The sequence below is a fragment of the Cetorhinus maximus genome, chromosome 14 (genome assembly GCF_964194155.1).
Source record: "Cetorhinus maximus chromosome 14, sCetMax3.hap1.1, whole genome shotgun sequence".
Classification (NCBI taxonomy): Eukaryota; Metazoa; Chordata; class Chondrichthyes; order Lamniformes; family Cetorhinidae; genus Cetorhinus; species Cetorhinus maximus.
Genome location: NC_135892.1, coordinates 42176050 through 42202109, shown reverse-complemented (window position 1 = coordinate 42202109; position 26060 = coordinate 42176050). Strand labels below are relative to the sequence as shown.

At 41.3% G+C, this 26060-nt stretch overlaps 1 protein-coding gene across 7 annotated transcripts in view; it reads left to right on the top strand.

The window, feature by feature from the left end:
* zdhhc14 (zDHHC palmitoyltransferase 14) overlaps positions 1-26060 on the top strand; it is a 233197-nt gene that overhangs the window by 179656 nt on the left and 27481 nt on the right. For 6 of the 7 annotated variants that reach the window (XR_013578667.1, XM_078556851.1, XM_078556850.1 and 3 more), the window contains 3 exons: positions 3152-3254; positions 4048-4157; positions 10133-10235. Coding sequence is in view for 6 of the 7 variants with exons in the window: in XM_078556851.1 (XP_078412977.1) it covers positions 3152-3254; positions 4048-4157; positions 10133-10235 (316 nt within the window). In the remaining variant the exon portion in view is untranslated. Of the gene's footprint in view, positions 1-3151; positions 3255-4047; positions 4158-10132; positions 10236-24916; positions 25002-26060 lie in introns of those variants that run through there. The other variant, XM_078556854.1, reaches the window with a different exon arrangement.

The window sequence follows — 26060 nt, the reverse complement described above, 5'->3', positions numbered from 1 at the left end:
AAACAAGCTATAAAACTGGCTAACATCCAAGTTGTAGTTTAGAAGTGTAACAATTTTCCCCCCCCCCTTTTTTTAAAAAAAACAGGTATTTGAACTCCCAAACACTCACACAAACACAAAGCAGGACAAGACGAACACAGTCCCCTGCAGAGGCTGGAGTATGGGGATGTTTCTTTTAAAAAAAGGATAAAATTTGAAAAGATCTCCGTTGATCTAACAGAATTCTGGTCACAATACATCGAAGCTCTTCCTGATGAACTTTTGGTAAAACTCCTTGATGAATCTTACTTATCACAACTTTGCAGACTCAAAAAAACACAGATGAGTTATTCTGACGAGACACTTCTGATGGAAGTTTAACTCACAGTAGAAAGCATGTAACACAAAGGTTGGGCAGAGAGAGAGAGAGTCTTCTTGCAGCCTGTTTCTAAGGGGCACACACTCACTCTGACTGAGAATTCTAAAAAAATATGCTCAGAGAGCACTTCTCTCTGGCTAGGTGTTTTTAACCAATCAGCATGAGCCTTTAGCCTGGCAACAGCAATTAACTTAGATATACAAAGTATCTCTTCCCTCTCCAGGTGTCCCCCTGCTAGACATCTATCCACTGGCCCATGGTTTCTTGAGTGCCTGGAGGTTCATATTCATAACCCTGAGTTAATCTTGCAGACTTTTAAAAGTAACTCAGGAAGGAGAATGTCCAAGCTTTGATGAATTTCAAATTTTTCAAAAATGGGTTCCTCACAGTGTCCAGAGTCCAGAATCCAGAATCAAAGTCCAATGGCGCATTTCTTCACAGAGGTCGGCAGGCTGAACTGATGTTAGATAATTCACTTTTCCAGTAGAGTTGACTTCCACAGTGTGATTGGCATGCAGAGATGAATCAATCTTGTAGGCAATGGTACAAAACATCTAGTAGAAATAGTGTCAATGAGGCCAGACATTCAAACCTGGACAGAGCCCCTTTTCTGTGCTGCTGCTTGATACATGGAAAGAGGGCAGACTGAGCTATGCAGCTCCACAAGGCAATTTTACTGGTTCCACCAGTGCGGGGTAGAGGGGTGGCGGGGGAGGTGGAGGTGTCATGTCACGGGACTCCTACCTCTCCACTTTGGCTAGACAAAGGGTGGTATCCCTTTCTGTGGGCCCTTTGCCCTAGCAGATGAATTGGCACCGGTTGGCTAGCCCTGGCTTATGAAATGTGGATGGCCCCTGTATATTTCCCTTTAAGACCATAAGACGTAGGAGCAGAAGTAGGCCATTCGGCCCATTGAGTCTGCTCTGCCATTCAGTGAGATCATGGCTGATCTGATAATCCTTAACTCCACTTTCCTGCCTTTCCCATTACCCTTGATTCCCTTACTGATTAAAAATCTGTCTATCTCAGCCTTGAATATACTTAACGACCCAGCCTCTACAGCCCTCTGCAGTAAACAATTCCACAGATTAACTACCCTCAGAGAATAAATTCCTTCTCATCTCTGTTTTAAATGGGTGACCCCTTACTCTGAGATTATGCCCTCTGGTCCTAGACTCTCCCACAAGGGGAAACAATCTCTCAGCATCTACCCTGCCAAATCCCCTAAGAATCTTGCATGTTTCAATAAGGTCGCCTCTCATTCTTCTAAACTCCAATGAGTACAGGCCCAACCTACTCAATCTCTCCTCATAAGAAAATCCCTCCATACCTGGAATCAGCCTAGTGAACCTTCTCTGGACTGCCACCAATGCCAGTATATCTTCCCTTAGACAAGGGGACCAAAACTGTTCACAGTATTCGAGGTGTGGTCTAACTAGTGCCTTGTATAGTTTTAGCAACACTTCCCTATTTTTATACTGCATTCGCTTTGAAATAAAGGCCAACATTCCATTTGCCTTCCTTATTACCTGTTGAACTTGTATGTTAGTTTTTTGGGATTCATGCACAAGGACTCCCAAATCCCTCTGCGCTGCAACCTTCTGCAGTCTTACTCCATTTAAGTAATATTCAGCTCCTCTATTCCTGGCAAAGTACATACCCTCACATTTTCCCACATTATATTCCATCTGCCACTTTTTTGCCCACTCAATTAACCTGTCTATCTCCCTCTGTAGACTCCTTGTGTAATCCTCACCACTTGCCTTCCGACCTATTTTTGTATCATGCGCAAATTTGACGATAGTACATTCACTTAAATTAATTTAAATTAACTTTAAATTTAGTCTCTGCAGCCCATAGGGGATCTTTAGGGCCTCTTCAGAGATAACGAGGTGCAAACTTCTTTGATACTACCAAGTAGCTCATTTTGTTCAGGATCACAGCCAGACATAGTTTCAGCCATTTTAAAAGGACAGTGTCAAGGTTTTAAGATTTTAGAAATTAGCCATGAGGATATTTATATACATTTTATGAAAATATATGTGCGGACTTAGCCCCGTTACATCTATTTGACTGCAAGATGAGCTCCCGGCCACAAATTCACACTATCACTAAAACCACCTATCTCGACCTCCATAACACCTCTTCGCTCTGCTCCACTGCAGCTCGTCCCCTGCTGAAGCCCTTATCCATGTCTCTGTTACCTTTAAACTTTACTATTTCAATGCACACCTAGTCAACCTCTTGCAGTCTAATGAAAACTTAAGGTTACCCAAAACCCTGGCCACATCCGAACTCTTTTCACTTGCTGATCTACATTGGCCCCCAGTTAAGTAGTAATGCCTTGATTTTAAAATTCTCAACCTTGTTTTCAATCCCTCCATGGGCTCACCTTTCCCTATCTCTGTAATCTCCAGATGTCCGAGATATCTGCATTCCTCTAATTCTGGCCTTTGAAGCATCCTCATTGGCAGCCATGCCTTCATCTGCCAAAGCCCTTAAGCTGTGAAATTTTCTCCCTAAGCCTCCACCTCTCTTCCCCTCTATCTTTCATACACTCCTTAAAACTGAATTCTTTGACCAATCTCTTCCTAATATCATCTTATGTGGTCAGTGCCAAATTTTGTTTAACTTTCCTGCGGAGTGCCTTGGGATGTTTTACTATGTTAAAGGCAGAATATAAATACAAGCTTCTGTGATACTTTTCACATACACCAGGGTGAATTCCAGAATGTCCCCTTAATGTTTCTTTCTCAGTTGTATTTCATTGTCACTCCTTGACTCAATTATTACTGTGCTGGAGGCGGTTGTTTGTTTCTTCTCTGTATGGTCAATTCTTGGCCTGTCAGGATTTCATACATATCTGATCAGCTCAAATCAGACAACAAATGAAGATGTAAGTATTTTGGGCCATTTCATAGAAGAAACATAATGCAAGCTAAAATGAAGAATGAATAATAAAATAGATTAGATTATAATATACGAATTTAATACTTTAAGAACCAACATAACAGAAAGCTAACTATAGATAAGTAGAATGTTTAACTGACATTGATAATGAAAGGGTGAAAGTTAGATAATTGAAGTGCTGTCCAAAAGGCAGAGTCTAGCTAAGACCTGATGAAATGTTCTGAAATGAGCTACCTTGAGATGAAAGATGAGGCCTACAGTCTAGCATAGATCTGGGCAAAACCAGTTTCTACTTTTTTTTTAGAAATAGGGAATAGCACATACTGAAACTAATAAGACAAGGTATTAGTTAAAATCTTAAGTTGATTTTTCAGTAGTAATAAGGGTTGTCACACACTACTTGAAATTTTCTTTTTTATGTTAGCTGTTATGTTGATTCTGTATTTATTTGTTCTAATGGTTAATGTTGCAGTTTTGTATATTATTTCAAAGTGCTAATGTTAATGCTGTATACTGGCTGATTCACCTGTGTAGATTGTGAGATATGTCCAAACTGGTGTAACTTTGATATGACAGACTAATTTTGTAGTAGGCAGCAATAGCTATAATTTATTGATTAATTTATTATGGTAAATTTCATGTTTTATTAAACATTGAAACTGCATGGTACATAAATTAAAACTGGTTGAGGCTTCTTTTAAGTGATTTAATCAAATTTGTTGAAAGTTGGATGTTTTTGTTTATTTGAGTTATGGTTGATTTTAATATTGTTCTTTCAGATTAAAGGATCCTGGTCAAACAAAAGAAGCAAAGACAATTACAATCCATATAGCTATGGGAATATCTTCACAAATTGTTGTGCTGCTCTGTGTGGGCCATTGCCACCGAGGTGGGAAATGATGTCATGGGTAATAAATCACTGTTCAGGGATTTCCTTTCTTTCCCTTTTGACAGAAAAAATACTAGTTTATTAACCCTGTACTTTAATTTGGATGAAAGTTAGGTTCATACAAGGAACACCTATTTTTAAAAGTCAGTGAATTAATTCAAAAACTGTGCAGTGATATTTTTCATGTTTTGCACATGTTGGACCAGCTATTAATCACCATTTATTTAGAGTACGGTTAGTTTTTACAAATGTATCACAACTTCTTAAAGGAAAGCAAATTGTTGATAATAAATATTAACTTCGTGTGTATGTGTAAACTAACATACTGCAGTTTGAAATTATTGGGCTAAATTTTCGTCTGTGCTTGGAAAAACTTGACCTGTGCATTTTCACGGTCTGCAAAATGCACACCTGACCTATGTGTGACATCACGAGATTTTTGTCTTTTCACAGGGATTGGGCTCGCAGTGCATTTGCAAGCCACAATGGACTGCTTTAAGACTGTGGGTGTGGAGGCGGGCCAGTTAGAAGGCTCACCTCAGTTTTCCAATGTTTTCCAGTTTGCCCAGCTGCAAACATAGTTTAAACCTCACCTTTCAACCCTTCACTGCCCACCATCCCTAATACCACACAATGCCACCTCATTCCTCGTTGCCATCCCATGCACCTCAGATTCCCCCATGTCAATTGACATTCCACCATGCCACTTCACATTCCATATACTATCCCTATGCCACCCCATGCCACCTCACATTCCCCATACTACCTTTGCTCCCCATACTTCCTCACATTTCCCTATACCACTCCTTGCCCCTCACGTTCCCCATGCCACCTCATGTTCCCTGTGCCACCTCATGTTCCCCCATGCTATTGCATGCCCCCTCTGTGCCCCACATGTATCCTCCATAGCAACTCACCCAATATGCACTATGTACTGTTCTCAGGAGCCATGCAATAGCAACGGGACTTATTTTATAATCATTGGAAAACCATTAAACCAATAACAATGTAAGAAAACATTGAATTCAAGCTCACTATCATGGTTACCAAAATCCCCAAGGGGAAAAAAAATGCTGCAGTCCTTTAAGTGCCTGATAGGTTTGCAAACAAACAGGAAATCACATCAAAGATGGTGGAAGTTTTGAGCTCCTGCTGTTGGCAGGTATCATGGCCAGCGAGGGTACTAAATTTGACATGATGGAAAAAGTTTGTTTCCAGCTGGTGGGAAATTAGTTTGGAATTTCGTTCTCCTGGCTTTGATAGCAGGCTAAAAGTGGTTCATGTTTCCCGCTGACCTATGCCGTGAGCCACCTTTGCATTCAGTTGGATCTCATAAATGCTCTTTAAGAGGCCAACTCACCGGAATTATGTTCCCCCTCCAAATTAAGTGCCTTCCCCCCGCCGCCCAGCAGATTAATAGAATGGTCTGTTTCTCGACTGTATATAAGTGGCATGCACCTGGTGAGCTTCGAGGCACATAGATGCGACTTTCGACTATCTTTAAGAGCGTCACTGCACGATTTCGGGTGCTTGTATCACAAGCTGCGTCAAGGCTGGACTGGAGAGACAGGCTTATGGCAGAAGGCAAGGAAAGTATCCATGGAAGTGTGGGAGGGTGGGAAAGAGTGTCCGGGGTGGTGCCAGGGAGAGTGTCTGCAGAGAGAGAAGGGGGAGAGAGTGTTCGCGGAATGGGGGAGAGGGAGTGCCCGTGGAAGTGAGGGGAGAGAGAATGCCTGGTGTGTGGGGGGGTGGGTGGGCGGGCGGTGGGGAGGGAGAGTGTCCGTAGGGGCAGGGTAAGTGATGTTGTCTGTGGGGTCCTGGGCGGTGGGTGAGAACTCGAGCTACCAATTAGGGAATTTGCAGATGGCAAAACATTGGCCATGTAGTTGATATTGAAGCGGATATCTGTCCACTCCAGAATGATATCAATAGTTTGGCTGAACCGGCGGAAAAGTGGCAAATGGAATTCAATTCCGAGAAGTGTGAGGTAATGCATTTGGGGAGGGCAAACAAAGCAAGGGAACACTCAATAAATGGGAGGATATTGAGAGGGGTTGAGGAAGTGAGAGACCTTGGAGTGCATGTCCACAGATCTTTGAAGGTGGCAGAACAGGTGGATAATGTGGTAAAGAAAGCATATGGAATGCTTTCCCTAATTGGACGAGGCTTAGAATACAAAAGCAGGGATGCAATGATGGAACTGTATAAAACGCTGGTTAGGCCACATCTAAAATTTTGTGTACAGTTCTGGTCACCACATTACGGGAAGGACACAATTGCTCTGGAGAGAGTACAGAGGAGATTTAAAGAACGTTGCCAGGGCTTGAAAATTGCAGCAATGAGGAAAAGTCGGGTAGGCTGGGGTTGTTTTCCTTAGAACAAAGGCGGCTGAGGGGTGACTTAATTGAGATGAAGATTATGAGGGGCCTACGTAGAATAGACAGGAAAGACTTGTTTCTCCTAGCAGAGGTAAATTAGCAGGGTGCACAGGTGATTGGTAGGACAATTGGAAGGGATATGAAGAAAAACGTCTTCACCCAGGGGTTAGCGAGTGTCTGGAACTTACTGCTTGGTTTGGTGGTGGAGGCAGAAACCCTCAACTCGTTTAAAAGGTACTTGGATCTGCACCTGAAGTGCTGTAATTTGCAAAGATACATGTGGACTAGGTACTGGAAGGTGGGATTAGAATAGGTGGTTAGTTTTTTTTGCTTTTGTTTTCAGCCAACACAGACATGAGGGGCTGAATGGCCTCTTTCTGTGCCATACCATTTCTATACTTCTATGGTGGTTGGAGGGAATAGTCAGAGAGGGAAGCGGGATGCGGCCTGGTGGCACGTCCGGGGTGAGAGTCTGATAGTTGTAGGTCTCAATAGTTGGGTCACAGAGGCGGGACAATTCATGTGGCTCGGATGAAGGGCGGGGCCAGGGTCGGCATGGAAATGGTAACGGCTGTCGGCTCTGAGTGGGAAGAAAAAGCATGTGGAGGTGAATTGTTAGGATTCAGTGTGATGGGGCAGTTCATGGGTGACAGAGAGGAGAGGAATGATGATATTTGGTGGGTCTATGGTGATAGGTGGAAGTTGGTGGGCAATGGGGAGGGTGGAAGGTGGTGGGGCTTGTCTGCAAAGTTATGCGCACCATTTTCTGAAGACTGTTCTTGACAACGCAGTTACTCTGTACGTATGAATCCTCGAAGTGAGAGGAGGGTCTCTTCGGGTGGGTGGAGTTCAAGGTCAGTTCAAGTGGCCGACTAAAGGGACACCCTAATGATTTTGAGGCAACTGGATGTCAACCATGCTCGGTTTTGGTGAAGCCCACATTGCAGCAGGTTTGTTCCTGACTCATGGGCCTCATAACATCGAGAGCCCAGCAAGGTGTGGGAGCCATTTATTCTGTGCCAGTTACCATTGGCTACAGTTAGAGGCAGGGGTGAAGGGAGGGAGGGAGATGGAATACCTCCAGCAGCATGGCTGGTGGAGGGTAGCCAACTTGTGACTCCAAACCTCCAACCTCCCGGGTGACTGGTCATGGCTGACAAGGGCTCATGCAATTAATCTGTGATGCCAAGGCAATGGTCTCTGTATAGAGTTTCGAGGGTGGTGGAGATAAGCGGATAAGTGTCCACCTGAGACTTCTTGCACATGGCTGTCATCACCCTGGTCAAAGAACAATGCCTTCGTATGCATTCATGCATTCATGTATGAATGAGAGGAATGCCCATCTCTAATTCTCCAGGATGCCCTTTACCTTGAAGGGGTGGGGTGGGGATGCCACGTCTGGACAGAGGCTAGGTGAAGGGCTTAGCACTTGCCTGCTGGCTTTGAAATGGAGGGAAGCATGTAAAAGACATGCTCACTAAATGTATCACTTCAATTCGCTCACACATCCACTGACTCATCAATGTGCAGGCTGCAGGCAACCCTGCCTTGGTAATGGCTCTCATCCAGATGAGGAGGAGGAGAGTATGTTGCCGGTTGGCACAAGGCCATGAGGAGCAAGGTCCTGAGCAGCAAGAGGCAGCGGGGCCTCTACAACGCCAAGAGATAGTTGAACATGGACCACTGCAATGGCGAGCACTGGCCCGACCATAGGTATATTGATGGTGGTGCTCTTATCTAGAGATGACCGAGAGGCAATGTCGGTGGTGCCATCGTATGTCCCGGGATGTGCTTGCTCACATCTGCGAACTTCAGTACGTGCTGTGGCTACAAATACTCTGGAGAAGTAACTGCAGAGCTCCTGGGTCTGCAATGAGTGAATGTCTGCCCTTTAAATATGGCGCCAGAACCTTTGACCCCATGATGTATGACCCCGCCACAAGACTTGCCGAGCTCCTTGTGGATGCATAATTAATAAGCTGAAAAGTGGAAGATTACGCGTATTCACCCACCCCGCCACTGAGTCGGAATCATGCCAACTTTCCTGCCCACCACTGCACTTCGTCTCCACAATGGAAAATTCCATCCATAATCTGCTATTATTGGCCTGTAAAAGTTTCAATAGTTCTTGGAGCAGTGAGACCATCCACTGAGCTGAAGCTTTGAAAGCCAGCCAAGCATGCATAATGGCTATGTACGTCATAACAAAAGTTTCTAGCTGCACTGACAGAACAAATATCTATTTCCATTTCAAAGCAGAGTGCTTGTCAATGAGGGCGAGCAGGCTCAGACCATTTTTCCTACCTTCAGAAGCAGGTTTTTTAAAAAAAGTCAAATCTGCTAGTCCAAGTAAATTAGAGCATGAAAACATGATGTACATTGTAGTACTTTCTTTATTGGAAAAGTATTGTAATGCATGTCAACAAATTATACAATGCTGATCAATGTAAGGGTGACCCTACCTTTGCAAGACTGATCCCTATGATGAATCACTACATTAAAAACACATCTACATTACAAACAGTGCCTAATAGTGACATTTGAAAGTGTCAGAACATTTTACAATTACCTTTCAGTAGGTTCCTAACTCCTCAGAAGGCTTTTCGTTTTCTTCACAAACTCTCAAACCTGCTGTGCTTTTAGTTGTCTTCCCCTATTTAAAACGGGGAACCCGACCTTAGCGGGGTGAGTCTGCACCTTGCACTCTAGGCATTCCCAACCCACAAAAAGGTCAGAGGAAAATGGCCCAGGCTGGGGAATGCAGGGAAAAATCAGAATGTTCCAAAAATAAATCAAAGTATGGCCACTCATGAACCAAAATGCACCTCACATCCAGATGGAAATTTGGCCTATTCTGCCTATTTTCCTAAATGAATCTCTCCATGTTGTCCTAGTCAATGCAAGTTTAAACCAGCAAGTAGGAGGTGCAAGAAAGAAGCTCAGGAATGCTTGATTTTCCTACCAGTCATGATGGGGAATTGCCTGCTATCTATCTGATACTGGCCCACCATGCTCATGGATGCATTGCTGATGTTAGGAACTCTATTAAGGCAAATTACAAATGTGAATCAAAAATCCCACCATTCAATGGCACCAATAAAGTTCCATTAATTTTAAAGATTTTCCTTTTTTCTAAAAAAAAGTTATTATGAAGTATTACTAGTTTTAGTAATCTTTAAGGTTTATTCCTTATGCTTACTTCTGTGGGTAATTTATTCAAATGATTGCCAATTATATTATTGGCATTGTGTGTTTTAGAGCTACTTGGTCTGCCCACATTTGTCAGCTAAACAAACATCAAGATTAGATTAAATCCAGAATGCTTTAACTTCTGTCAGGTTTACTTGCACGTCCAGGTCATATACTGATGACGGCATTAGCATTAAATGATTATGTTTGAAAAAGTCAGCTGATGGACTAAAGGAACCAAAAGGAAATTACATTAAAAAGAATCAAAGAGTAATAGTTTAATGTTGTAAAAGACTGGTCATGTTACTGTCCTATGCCTATGATAAAATCATGAAAAGTCTTGTTAATCTTAGTCTAAGTACACTTTTGTAGTCAATTGCTAACTATACTTTTATGTTTTTCTAATAGTTTAATTGACCGAAGAGGAACGATCCAGTCAGATACGCCACAGTCAGTTGCGGCACCAAATGGGATCACCACATATGGGGCCACACAATCTCAGAGCAACATGGTAGGATCCAGACCATAGTGTTGCTCACTGAGATCCTGTCATTGTTTATTTGCATCACCCTTTTTCCATCTGTTTCAGTAGTACATTTCACCTATCCCAGAAAAGCCTAATCTAGTAAGAGCAGCCATCCCAAGCTACTGTGATTAAAGAGGTGTCCTGAACACATGACCAACCTTACTGCTTCACAGAAACATGTAATATGCAGTTTGACTAAATACTGAAGAATAGAGAATATAAATGTCATGGAGCCTCTCTAGTCCTTCTGTTTGAGAGAATAAAGAAATGTGACCAAATACCAATCAGTGCAGCCATGCAAAGTATTAAACCATTTCTAGCATTCAGGCTTAGTACAGTTTGAGGTCAGTTTTCAGCTGCATGAAACTGTTTTATGTATTTAGAAGAATACTTGATCTGTGGCTATACAAACTGTGGGCGAGAGGAGAATATGAAATGCCATTTGCATCTTTTTCACTAGTGGCAGAATTATATTTCAGATGGATTCATAGGTTGAATTTCAGGCCACTTTAGGCTCCATATAAATGCCTTTTAGTGGTCCAAACTCAATTATTTGAGTCTCTTACAAGCTTAGTCTTGGTTTTGAATTACATGGAATTTACAACACAAATGGGTCATTCAGCGCCCCCACTGGTCCGTGCTGGTATCTATGTTCCAATGAAGCCTCCTCCCCCCATAATTCATCTAACCCTGTGTACATATATCCTTTATTCTTTTCTCCCGCATGTACTTATCTAGCTGCTTCTTTCATGTACCTATGTCATTCACCTGAACCACTCCATGAAGTAGCAAATTCCACATTGTAACTGCTCTCTGGGTAAAGACATTTTTTCCAGGATTACCTATTGGATTTATAGTGATTATGTTAAATGTATAGTCCTTTATTTTGAACATTCCCATTAGTAGAGAAATATCTCCTTTACTTCTAGCCTATTGAAACCCATCATAATTTTAACGACCCCTAATAGGTCACCCCTTAACCTCTTTTCTTGAGAAAGAAAATGAACCTGTTTATTTTTTCCTGATTGCTTTCACCTCTCAGTCCTGGTATTATTCTCAGATCTTTTTTGCATCTGCTTCAGTGACTCTATATCTTTTCCATAAACGGAGACCAGAACTGCATAAAGTATTCCAAATGCAGTTTACCCAAAGTTCTATAAAAGTCTAACATAACTGCCCTTCAATTCTATTCCTCCTAAATTAACCCTCATGCCTTAGTAGCATTTTGTATGACTTTATTAACTTGTGTTGCTGCTTTTCATGATTTGCCAATGTATACTCCTAGATTCTTTTGCTCCCCTATCTACCCTATTTAAATTATTATTTTACAAGGAGTATATCACCTCCTTATTTCTCCTGCCAAAATGTACCACCTCACATTTATTTATATTGAAATTAACTTGCCATTTATTGCCAATCTGCAAGCCTATTAATGTTTTCTTGTATTTTGTTGCAGTTTTCATCAGTATTACCTAAAACCCAATTTAGTGCTATCTGTAAATTTTGAAAGTCTATTTCTGACTTCACCTAGGTGAAGAACAGTAATGGTCCCAGCACAAATCCCTTCTGCCAGTTTGCTTAACTATGTTTAACCCCTACTCTCTGTTTTTGTTCTTTAGCTTGCTATCCATCCTGCTACTTGTCCGACTCATGACCTGCTCTGACTTTAATCATAAGTTTATTATGCAGTATCTCATCAAAGGCCTTTTAGAAATCCAAGTATATTGCACCTTCAGCGTTACCCTTGTATACTGCTTCTGTTATTTCTTCAAAGTAATCAATAAGTTTGGTCAATAAGCATGTCCTTCTCTTTTGACATCCATGTTAACTGTTCCTTAATATATTTTCAGTTTCTAGATATGTTTCTATTAGATTATCATAGAAAGATTCAATGCAGAAGGAGGTCATTTGGCCTATCATGCCTTCTTTCTTTGAAAGAAGAATACAAGTTGTCTCACTCCCCTGTTCTTTTCTCATAGGCCTGCAAATATTTCTATTTCAAGTATTTATCCAGTTCCCTTTTGATTATTCAATCTGCTTCCACCACCTTTTAAGACAGTGGGCAGAATTTTGCCCTTGGTGGGCAAGCGGGCCGCACCGGCTCGGCAGTGGGCGGGCAGCTGACCCCTGCCGCCGAAATGGGGCCCGCCGCCATTTTGAGCAATTAAGGCCCGCCCAGCGGCCTACCCGATAGGAAACGCTATGCGCTTCCTGTGCAGGGTGTGGAGGGAGGGAATCCCCAGCTGTCAAAGTGCGCTCTTTCGCGCATGCGTGCGAAAGAGCGCACTGCTCCCTGAGACAAAGTGCTGTCTCAGGGAGTTTACTGACAGGTAAGAAAAGTCAAAAAATAGAGAAATATTAAAATTATTAACATGTCCCCCTCATGTGACAATGTCACACGAAATGGGACATGTTAATAAGAAACACAAAGTTTATTAAATTTTTTAAAAACGGACATGAAACTTCATCCTGCCTGCGGATGAAGTTTCATGAATAATCTGGAGCCCGCTGGGGCTCCTGGCCTGCCCGCCAGCCTTAAGGTTGGACGGGCAGGGTCTTTAACAAGGTTAATTAGCCTGTCAATGGCCTTAATTGGCCATTGACAGGTCAGCGGGTGGACAGCTGATTTCGCTGTCCGTCTGCCTTCCTGAAGATTTAAAAGGACCGGGATGACGTCGGGGGCTCCTCCCAACGTCATCCCACGTCATTTTCCCCTCGGCGACCGGACCCCGCCCCCAAATCGCCGAGGGGAAAACCCTGGCCAGTGTATTCCAGACTATAATAACTTGCTGCATAAATTTTGTTTCCTTCATCTCCCCTCTGGTTCTTTTGCCAATGATCTCTGTCAGATGTACTGCGTAAAAACTCTTCATGATTTTGAACATTTCTATTAAATCTCCCCCTTAACCTTCTCTGCTCTAAACAAGAACAGCCCAGCTTTTCTATCCTTTCTCTTTGCCCACCCCCCCACCACTCCCGTAACTCCCCTTGCATTCTTCCTAAAGTGCAATGCCCAAAATTGGATTGAGGCCTAACCCTTATTGATTTATAAAGGTTTACTTTCTTGCTTTTGTATTCTATGCCTCTATTAATAAATAATCCCATATGATTTATCAACTGCCTGATTAACTTGCCTTGTCACCTTCAAACATCTGTCTACATGAATCCCCAGGACTTTCTGCAATTAAACCATTTAACTTAAGTTTAATGTTGAATAAAAATTCATTATCTTCCCTACCAACAAGGTTAAGCTATAAGTTTATAATTTCCTGGGCTTGTTCTGTCCCCCTTTTGAAATATTATCTGTCACTCAGTCCTCTAGTACCATATTGTTTTCTAATGAATTGATATAAATACAGTTTATAATATGTAACAATCTCTTCCTGCTGTGGATATAATCCATACCAGGGTTTTATCTCCCACCCTTTCTAATTTAAAAGTCTTGATACCTATTTGGATCTCTTCTTCGAATGTTGGCCTCCCTGGTAAATAACTGAGGGAAAGTAATTATTCAGTATTTCTACCATTTCACTGTCAATATCTGAGAGTTCATTATGTATTAGTTAGTGGCCCAGTCTCGTTTGGTTATTTATATGTGTGTAGAATACTTTTATTTTTTTTTAATATTCCTTGGTTGTTATATTTTGTAGCTCCTCTTTGCTTTCCTACTTGTTTTTGGACTTATTTAATAACCTCATTGTATTCCCTTTTGCTATTCTCTTCGTTATTGTCTATGTACTTAGTGTATGTATTTTAGTTTTAATTTTGCCCTCATCTCTATTCATCCATGGTTTTTCACTATTGGCTAGTTTGTCCTTGATTTTCAACCAATATATTCCTCCTGAACTCTACTGATCAGCTTTTTAAATTATTTCTGATCTGTTTCTTTGGTCTTTGTTGCACTTGCATCTTTTGCAGTGGTTATTTTAAATATTATTATGTTGTGATTGTTATTGCATAGATGTTCCTCTACATTTACTTCGCTTTATTCTATTACAATCCCATTACTGGACCTAGCAGTTCCTTGCACCATTAGGTGGTCTGCAGTTTTCCCGTTTGGCTGATCAATCCCGTCTTATCCTTTACCTCATTGCATGTGGATCTTTCTACCTTAATATTAGTTATGCCCCTTTTTTCTACTGCCAATTAGTACAGTTACCCCATCCCTACTTTTTCTAAATCTGTTATTCCCTGTAATATTTAACTTTTTTATTTATTTGTTCATGGGGTTTGGGCATTGCTGGATAGGCCAGTATTTATTGCCCACCTCTAATTGCCCTGGAGAAGGTGATGGTGAGCTGCCTTCTTAAACTGCTATAGGTAGGTACACCCACAGTGCTGTTTGGAAGGGAGTTTCAGAATTTTGACTCAGTGGAAGTGAAGGAATGAGGATATAGTTCCAAGTCAGGTCTGTGGCTTGGAGGGGAGCTTGCAGGTAGTGGTGTTCCCAGTCTCAGTCCTAGGACTGCCAGTCCTATTCTTTATGTAGTTATGTTTCAATTAACCCTACTATATCTGGCTCTTCGCTCTATATTATTGGCTGCATTTGCCCCATTTTATTTAAGATGCCCTGCAAGTTGCTGTATAGGCAATTTACTCTCTTTAGATCACTTACTTTTAACATCACTTAATATTTATGTTCTATAACTTGTATGAGTTCCCTGCCTATTTACATTACCCTTATGTCCTACTTTGATCTGACCTTTATACTCATCACCTGTTTTATCTTCAGGCTTATGTTATTGCCACCAGAAACCTCTGCCCATCTTCATTTAAAATTCTGTCCGTGGTTCTATTCATCCTTTTCATCATAACACCTGAGGCATTCTAATTGCAATACCTGTTCTTAGTAATGCCTTTCACCCTTTACCAGTGGTGGTAAGGGGGTAGATCTAGATCCAAAGCGAGATCTCCAATCTGAGTTACAATTCAGAAGTTTTTAGCACAATAATTTTAAAATATTGATACAACATTTCCCTTTCATTAGCACATTCAGTTTATTTAACAGAACCTCAAGCCACAGGAAGTATCATAAATTGTTCTTAAATCATAAACCCTTTTTTAATCTGAGCATTGGATTGTTAGAAGACTTTGTCAATACGTATCACAGTAACTAAATTGTTGCAGATCTCAGATTTACTTTCTCACCGTATATGCCCAATTAGAATATAATTTTTCACCCCTGCCTTATACTTTAGGGAACATAGAAGTCTTTTCAAGTTGATTGCAAACCTTATGTTCAAATTAAGGTTTAGCATGATGTCTTTTTTCCTACACATGAGCAGATCTTTCACAATTGTATATGCAGAATTAGATTTCTACACTATTGTTTTTCTACTACCAATTATGTTTAGAACAACTGTGTTTTGTTTCAATTGATATCGAGACTCTCTGTCTCACAACATCCTAACCAAGGCTATTGCTGAACTATGCAAATAACTATGTACTATGTTGAAGGCAATGTTCACTTAAAATATAGGCTCAATCCAATTCAACACTGAGGCAGCTAGGAACATTTTAGTAATGTTAGGGGTGTCTCTGTAGCTGAAGCAATTTTTGGAGGCTAAGGTCCAATTTCATACTTGACCAATATTTGAACACAGTTTATGCTGTGGGAAAATTTTAAGCCATTCATGGCATGGGCTTCTTCAATCTCAGAGATGGGGAAAAAAACACAGCAAGAAATCTATGTTTAAACCAAAAGTCCTTGTTGCTGATATGAAGCAGCATTATCAACAGAGAAGTTACCAACAAAGACTGTCCATCCTACTAACTAAAGGAGAACAGATCAAAGGAAAATGAGGATAGTGGGAGCATTTTTTTAAGCACAGAAGGAATTTTGAATATACCAGGAAGGTAGCAAAATAGACAAGTTAATAGTGCAGTAACATGCTGGCATGTAAGAAGAAAGACAATCTTGCATTTATATAGTACCTTTCATGATCCCAGGATGTCCCAAAGTGCTTTACAGCTAATGAAATGTTTTTGATGTACCGTCACTATTGTAATGTTGGAAATATAGCAGCTAATTTGCACGCAACAAGGCCCCACAAACAGCAATGTAATGATGACCGGATAATCTGCTTTAGTGATGTTGGTTGCAATGAAGAACATCTGCTTTTCACAACTTTTGGTTGGTGAACTTTAAAAACAAATCTTCAGTTTAACTATATTCTGTTCTATGAATGGTAATTTGTATTTTGCTGGGCAATTAGTTTATGACCAAATTATTAAGCAAGCTCAACAGTAGTTTCTCATTATAATTCTCTCAAGTATTGATCACTTAACTTATTGATACACCCTGTTTACATTTAGCACTTTGGTTTCAGCCCGCTAAATTTATATTTCCTGTAGCTTGATTCACTTATGGTGTAAAGCAACCTTCCCTATGAATTTCCACAGGGGTTCTCCCTGCAGTAATTCAGTATAAGATTGGCAGAAGCTGGGAGAAACATGTAAATAGCTGTCGGCACTTGCTTTTCCAGGGTTTCCACCAAAGTTGGAGAAGAAATTTTGGGAAAACCCCAATGGAAACTTTACCCCATCAAATGAAAAGAATCAAAACCTCATGCATTTTTTTGATTTGCAAGTTTGATCTCATTGCATTTGGCTTCTATATTAAAAACACAATGTCAATGTTGACAGTATTTCTTTCATAAGTATGCCATTTGGAATCTGCACATCAATTTGTACCGACACGTTAACCATTTCTGTGGTAGATTTTTGACATTTATTTTACAGCAAAACCTGTTTGAATTGCTGAAAACTGAATACCAACTTTCCTATTGTTAATGCAGCTTACTTTAATACAATACAACTGATATAAGGCAGCAGTAGAGTTAAATTGACAGTGAGATAAATGCATACATACAACACTATTTACACAGAAAGAGGCCATTCAGCCCATCATGTCTGCACCGGCTGAAAAAAACGGCCTGCCCATTCTAATCCCACCTTCCTGTACCCGGTCCGTAGCCTTGCAGGTTACAGCACTTCAGGTGAATTCCAGACACCTACCACTTTGGCTGAAAAGGTTTTTACTAATATCCTCTCTAATCCTTCTGCCAATCACCTTAAATCTGTGCCCCCTGGTAATTGACCTCTCTGCTAGGGGAAACAATTCTTTCCTGTCTACTCCATCTAGGCCCTTCATAATTTTGTACGCCTCAGTCAAATCACCCCTCAGCCTCCCCTTGTTCTGAGGAAAACAGCTCTAGCCTACTCAATCTTTCCTCATAGCTGCAATTTTCAAGCCCTGGCATCATTCTTGTAAATCTCTTCTGTACTCTCTCTAGGGCAATTACATCCTTCCTGTAATATAGTGACCAGAACAGGACGCAAAACTCCAGATGTGGCCTAACCAGCATTTTATACAGTTTCAGCATTACATCCCAGCTTTTGTATTCTGTATCTTGTCCAATAAAGGAAAGCATCCCACATGCCTTCTTTATCTACCTGTCCTGCCACCTTCAAAGACCTATGGACATGCACTCCAAGGCCTCTCGCTTCCTCTACCTCTCTCAATATATACCCGTTTGAATATTCCCTTGCTTTCTTTGCTGTCCCAAAATGTATTACCTCACACTTCTTTTGCTACTTTTCCGCTCTCTCAACCAAACCTATCATTCTGGAGTCCACAGTTTTCCTCTTCACTTTCAGCTACATGGCCGATTTTTGTGTCATCTGCAAATTTCCCGGTCATGCCTCCCATATTTAAGTCCAAATCCATTAATATATACCACAAACAACAAGGGACCCATTACTGAGCCCTGTGAAACACCACTGGAAATCACTTTCCTTTCGCAAAAACATCCGTCGATCATTACCCTTTGTTTCCTGTCACTGAGCCAATTTTGGATCCCACTTGCCACATTCCCTTGGGCTTTTACTTTTCTGACCAGTCTGCCATGGGGGACCTTGTCAAAATGCCTTACTAAAATCCATGTAGACCACACCCGTTGCACTACCCTCATTGTTACTTCCTCAAAAAATTCAATTAAGTTAATAAAACCATGCTGACTATCCCTGACTAATCCTTGCCTTTCTAAGCAACAACTTACCCTGGCTCTCAAAATTGATTCTAATAATTTTCCCACCACCAAAGTCAGACTGACTGGCCTATAGTTATTTGGAACAAAACAAAAATACCTCAAAAAACTCAGCAGGTCTGACAGCATCTGCAGATAGGAACACAGTTCACATTTCAAGTCCGTATGACTCTTCACCAGAACAAATATAATTATTTGGCCTATCCCTCGCATCCTTTTTAAACAATGGTACAATGTTCGCATAGCTCCAATTGTCTGGTACCTCACCTGTATCTAGCGAGGATTGAAAAATGATCCACAGGGCATCTGCCATTTCCTCCCTGGCTTCCTTTAACAGCCAGAGATGTAATCCATCCGTGCCTGGTGATTTATCCACCTTCAAGGATATCAGTCCCTCCAGTACTTCCTCTCTCATATTTCACACTCCTCCTCATTAACTAGAATGTCTGCATCATCCCTCTTCTTTGTGAAGACAGAGACAAAGTACTCATTAAGAACCCTGCCCACATCTTCTACATCAACATATAAGTATCCCATTCCTTATTATCCTCTTGCTCTTAATGTATTGATAAAACAGATTTTTATTGAAATAGCCTTAGTTCCAGAAATGGAAAGCAGCTCGGCTTAAGCTAAGGATCACGGTTGAGGTCGGTTTAAAAAAAAAAGTAAGTTTTTTTGTGAAAAATTAAATATATTACATAGGAAGAAGAGAAGTAAAAGCAAAGACATTCAGCAAATTAAGCATATAGATGTTCTTTAACCGGTTACTTTGTTTATGTTTTTAAGTGCATGTTATTGTTGCAGCAGTAAGCCTATTTTTATCATCTTTGTAGCATTATTGCTGTTATGTAAAGTTAATCTGGAACCTCGGTGTGAATTGCTTTTATATTAAAACAAATTGGCTTGCTCAGGGAGTTCAGAATTTCCGGGAGATATCAACACTCTAAGGGTTAAAGTTGTAAATTTTTAGGTGAGGGCCGTTATTTACCAAGAGAGAGAGACTGCTTTGTCTGCTAGTATTTTTCAAAATTCAAATGTTCGGACTTCTTCCTTAGTCATATCTTTATGCCGCTCCTGGAGCTTGGTGCCATGCATCAATCCATGTATCAATGCTGGAATTACATTTGGAGCTTTCATGTGCCAATTTCAAAGACCTCAGGTTATTTTCTTACACAGGTGAAACAATGTTATGGGAAGATGAAGAAAATTGTTATTTTTTCAAATCAATTTCTTCTGTGGCTTCAGTGCCTGGTCTTATTTTCCTAAATCTGTTTAGAGTGTCTTCAGTGTTTATACTCCAATGTTATAATGTTAGATTTGCATGGTTTTATAATGTTGCCAAATAAATAGTTGGAACTTATTATCTATTTTTAAGATATTACGAGCAGACCATCTAAAGAAGCACGTACATTGATTAAGGGAAATTGTTCTATCTATTATGTTTTCCGTTTGGAAATATTTGACTTAACATTGCATTGATAATTTAAATATAAATTGCATTCATGCCATTTTTCAGAACCAGCATTTCCCTTACTCCTGCCACAAGATTTATTCTCTTGAACCACAGAAAAGCTAATATTCTACCATCATAATTGGAATAAAAGATAACCATAAAACAAAATAGCAGTAGTCCCATCCTGCAGCTTATATTTGCAATAAAGAGTCATAGAGTTATTATGGCACAGAAGGAGGCTGTTTGGCCCATCAGATCTATGCTGGCTATCTAGAGCAATCCAATCAATTCCATTCCTTTACTTGTATCCCTGTAGCCCTCAAGTATTTTTCCTTCACTGTCCATCCAATTTCATTTTGAAATCATTTATCATCTCCACCTCCACTACCTTCATTTTGCTTTGCTAACTACTCTGTCAATGTGTCCTGCCACCCTCAAAGACCTATACAGCACTGTGGGTGTACCTACACCACAGGGACTGCAGTGGTTCAAGAAGGTAGCTCACCACCAACTTCTCAAGAGCAATTAAGGAAGGGCAATAAATTCTGGCCTAGCCAGCAATGTCCACATTCTGTAAATGAATTTTAAAAAAAGCTGAACCCCAAGTCCTGTTGCAATTGATCGATATCATCCTCACTCTCTTCCACACCTGAAGTGATGAAAAGTGCTTTAAAATGACTACCTCTTCCAATATTTTTATGTCCACACAAAAAGCTACTGTGGTTCTTAATTACACCGCACAAATCCTTGTTTAATTCCTGATGTTATCTTTCATTATATCAAGATGTAGACTACTTTCCACGTAAAAATGCATTTGAATCCTTTAGCTATCAGTTGCATTTCTGCACCAGTTGAAAATCTAGTAAAATTGTCTCAAATTTAGTTTGAGAATATTTGACCAGAATTTCCAAATACTTTGTGGTTCCATTTGTTTCTCCAATTCCACAATGTAATACTGAATGCAAACAGTTTACAAAAGCCATCTTGCAGATGTATCAATGTCTGCAATATATTAAACATCTTAAGTCTGCATACACATCTTACCTACAGAATCTTATTTCCTTCTGTCATGTATTTGTCATATTCTGTGTCAACCTTTTTCTGCTAATAAATTGTCCACATTTATAATACAAACTGCCTATGTAAGATTGTCACACTGTAATAATAGCCCTCGCCATTGGCAAAGATGCAGTGCCTCAGTTTTGGGTCTCCCCGCTCCTCAACCTGTATGCAGAGGAATTCCCAATGGGTCCTGTCAACTCTACTTCTCTGCTTCCCAGATGTCTGTAAATATTGATATTTAACTATAAATAGCATCAAGTCAAAATATTGCATTAGTATGACTAAACAGAGATGGATTTCCATCTAGGCACCCTACTCCAATTACTCCCCCCATCTTCTAACCCCACTTTACCCAATAACTACACTTGGCAAAAACAGAATTACCTGGAAAAACTCAGCAGGTCTGGCAGCATCGGCGGAGAAGAAAAGAGTTGACGTTTCGAGTCCTCATGACCCTTCAGCAGAACTGAGTAAAGTTAGGAGAGGGGTGAAATATAAGCTGGTTTAAGGTGGGGGGAGAGAAGTTGAGGGGGGGTCGTTGTAGGGACAAGCAAGCAGTGATAGGAGCAGATAATCAAAAGATGTCACAAACAAAGGAACAAAGACGTGTAAAAGGTGGTGATGTTATCTAAGAGAATGTGCTAATTAAGAATGGATGGCAGGACACTCAAGGTACAGCTCTAGTGGGGGTGGGGCAGAAAGACTGACAGGGCATTACAGTTATAGATTTAAAAATAATGGAAATAGGTGGGAAAAGAAAAATCTATATAAATTATTGGAAAAAACAAAAGGGAGGGGGAAGAAACGGAAAGGGGGTGGGGATGGAGGAGGGAGTTCAAGATCTAAAGTTGTTGAATTCAATATTCAGTCCAGAAGGCTGTAAAGTGCCTAGTCGGAAGATGAGGTGCTGTTCCTCCAGTTTCAACAACTTTCGATCTTGAACTCCCTCCCCCATCCCCACCCCCTTTCTGTTTCTTCCCCCTCCCTTTTGTTTATCTGCTCCTATTACTGCTTGCTTGTCCCTACAACCACCCCCCTCTCAACTTCTCTCCCCCACCCCCCCCTCTCAACTTCTCTCCCCCACCCTCCCCCCCTCAACTTCTCTCCTCCCCCCCCCCCCCCCCCTCCACCTTAAACCAGCTTATATTTCACCCCTCTCCTAACTTTACTCAGTTCTGCTGAAGGGTCATGAGGACTCGAAACATCAACTCATTTCTGCTACGCCGATGCTGCCAGACCTGCTGAGTTTTTCCAGGTAATTCTGTTTTTGTTTTGGATTTCCAGCATCCGCAGTAGTTTTTTGTTTTTAATTACATTTGGCATTGATTCCCCCAGTTGGAGAGTTGATTTCATTGAAATACAAGATTCTGAAAGGGTTTGACAGGATAGCCAGTGAGAGGTTGTTGCCCCTGGCTGGGGTATCTAGAATGCAGCGGCATAGTCTCAGGATAAGGAATCAATCATTTAGGACTGAGATGAGGAGAAAGTTCTTCATTCAAAGGCTTGTAATCTTTAGAATTCTCTACCCCAAAGAGTTGTGGATGCTCCATCGCTGAGTATCCTTTAAGGCAGATAGGCAGAGTTTTGTTCTCAGAATCAATGGATATGGGGGAGGATGGGAAAGTGGAGTTAAGGCAGAGGATCAGCCATGATCGTATTGAATAACAGAGCATGCTCGAAGGACCATGTAGTCTGTTCCTGCTCCTGTTTCTTATGTTCCTATGTTCTAAGTACAAGGCGAAGGCAGAATATTAACATACGAAAATGATGGCAAAATGACGAGCATTATGCCTATCAATTTCCTTCACCCCATCCTCACCTTTCCTGCAGCCATATAATCTCCTGGGAGAGGCAAAATATGCACTGAAAAAACTCAGGGCCAATTAGGGAAAAATATTCTCTAAATTCCATTCCAATCCCCATAGGCGATCAAAACCATTTAAGATCACATGGAGCTGAGGTGATCGTGACCGCCCAATGATATTGCCTTGACTGCCAGCCTTTAACTGAGTGTGGCATCAAGGAGCCCCAGCAAAAGTGAAGGTAATGGGAATCCAGGGGAAAACTGTCCACTGGTTAGAGTCACACCTAGCACAAAGGAAGGTGGTTGTGATTGTTGGAGGCCAATCATCTCAGTTCCAGGACATCACTGCAGGAATTTCCCAGGGCAGTGTCCTAGGCCCAACCATTTTCTGCTTCTTCAATGACCTTCCCTCCGATACAAGGTCAGAAGTTGGGATGTTCACTGATGATTGCACGATGTTCAGCACCATTCATTACTCCTCAGATACTGAAGCAGCCTGTGTCCATATGCAACAAGACCTTGACAACATTCAGGCTTGGGCTGATAAGTGGCAAGTAACATCCGTGCCCCACAATTTCCAGGCAATGACCATTCCACCAACAGAGAATCTAACCATCTCTCCTTGGCATTCAACGACATTACCATCACTGAGTTTTCCCCCACATCAACATCCTGAGGGGTTACCATTGTCCAGAATCTGAACTGGACCAGCCATATAAATACTGTGGCTACAAGAGCAGGTCAGAGGCTGGAAGTTCTGCGGAGAGTAATTAACCTCCTGACTCCCCGAAGTCTGTCCACCATCTACAAGGTACAAGTCAGGAGCATGATGGAATACTTTCCACTTGCCTGGATGAGTGTGATTCCAACAATACTCATGAGCTCAACACAATCCAGGATAAAGCAGTCTGTTTGATGAGCACCCTATCCACCACTTTAAACATTCACTCTGTCCACCAGCAATGCACAGTTTGGCAGCAGTGTACCATCTACAAAGTGCACTGCAGCAATTCACCCAGGCTCCTTCGACAGCAGTTTCAAAAACCCGCTATCTGTGTATCTAGAAGGACAAGGGTAACAGACACATTGAAACATTATTAACTAAAAGTTCCCCTCCAAGCCACACACCACTTGGACTTGGAACAATTTCACTGTTCCTTCACTGTCACTGGGTCAAATCCTGGAACACCCTAACAGCACTGTGGGTGCACTTACACCAGATGGACTGCAGTGATTCAAGGAAGCGGCTCACCACCACCTTCATAAGGATAATAAGGATGAGCAACAAATGATGGCTTTGAAAGAGATACTGACATCCTGTGGAAGAATTAAAGCAAAGCATTGTCCATAAAGACATTTTATGATGCAATATCTGCCCCAATCAAGAACTGGTCCCTCTTGAAGGCAGGCAGAGTCGACATCCATCGCACCAGCCAGCAATGTATTCCAGAGGCTCACTGCTCTCTTGGAAGAGAAGAACCACCCAATATCCAGTCTGTTCCTTCTGTTATACAGTTTAAAGTTCTGTCTTCCACCCTTCACAATCTGTTAAACTGGAATAATCTATCAACATCGATGCTATCAAGTCCTTAAAATAAAAATACCAAGGCTCTTGAGCCAATCTGAGTACTTGAGATTCTTTAAGCTAAGTATCCTCATCTATGCCTTAAGACCCTGGGCTTGACTACTCCATTGCTGCCCTGGCCAGCCTCCTATATTCTACCCTCTGCAAGTTTGAAGAGCTCCAAAACTCCAACCCCTGTCCATTGCCCTGTGATCTGGATTGACCTCCAGTAAAGAAATGCCTTGATTTTAAAGTTCTTATATTTGTTTTCAAATTCCTTCATGTCCTTGCCTCTCTCTTTCCCTGTAATCCACCGCCCCCACCCACCCACACTCGCCTGCAAACCCACAGGAGGGGGACTGTATAATTCTGCCCTTGGTGCCAAACTTTGCTTTTTAATGGTCCTGTGAAGCATCCTCGGGTGTTTTAGTGCATTAAAGGTACTATTTAATATAAGTTGTTGATGAATCATTGCTGTAACTCTCCCTTGGATCTTTTCCAAGGTAACTGTATCACCCACCATGTAAGAACCAAAACTGGGCACAGTACTGCCGATACATTCTGACCAGAGACCTGTATAGTGGCAAAATGGTGTCCTTTGATTTATACTGAGTGGTTATATTAATACATCCCAATACCTTGCTACCTTTAGCTATAGTATCTCTATATTCGTCATGAATCTTAAGTAATCTGCCCAATAACATCTAGATCTTTTTCTCTTTCAACCTCATTCAGTTTTGTTCCCTGCAAATAGCATAAGAGGGAATTGGATAGCTATTGGAAAAGGGATAAAGTAGAGGGCTATAGGCAGATGGTGGCGGAGCGGCACAAGGTAAATTGCTCCTATGGAGAGCCAGTGCAGACACAATGTGCCAAATGGCCGCCTCCTGTGCTATAACAATTCTGTGATATGTGTATTCTGTGTTGGCCCTACAAATGTGCACGGCACTACATTTACCTCAATTAAACACCTCCCTAGCGCATCCAAATACGAACATACGAAATAGGAGCAGATGTAGGCCATTCGACTTGTCGAGCCTGCTCCACCATTCAATAAGATCATGGCTGATCTGTTTGTGTTTCGAATTCCACGTTCCCATCTACCCCTGATAACCTTCGGTTCCCTTGCCTAACAATGCAGAGGTAAATAGTTTCTTAAAAATATTCAGTGACCCCACTTCCACTGCCTTCTGAGGCAGAGTGTTCCAAAGTCGTACAACCCTGAGAGAGAAAAAATTTCTCCTCATCTCTGTCATATAAGGGCAACCCCTAATTTTAAAACAGTGCTCCCTAGTTATGGACTCATCCCCAAGAGGAAACATCCTTTCCACGCCTGCCTTGTTAAGACCATTCAGGATCTTATATACTCATGAGACAACCCGCTCATTCCAGGTATCACTCTAGTAAACCTTCTCTGAACCACCTCCAACGAACTTAAATCCTTCCTTAAATAAGTACTCGAGATGCGGTCTCATCAATGCCCTGTGCTTTTTATGTACTCTTACTTTTATGTTCAATTCCTCTGGTAATAAAGGATAGCACTCCATTAACCTTCTTGATTACATGCTATACTTGCATACTAACTTTTTGTGACTCATGCACAAGAACACCTAGATCCCTCTGCACCTCAGAATCCTACAGTCGTTCTCTGTTTAAATAATACCCTTTTTTTATTCTTCCTGCCAAAATGAACAACTTCACATTTTCCCACACTATACTCCATCTGCCAGATTTTTGCCCACTCACTCAACTTACCTATTCCTTATGTCTTCTTCACACCATACTTTCCTGCCTATCTTTGTGTCATCTTCAAATTTAGCTACCATGCTTTCACTCCCCTCTTCTAAGTCATTGATTTAAGTTGTAAAAAGTTAAGGTC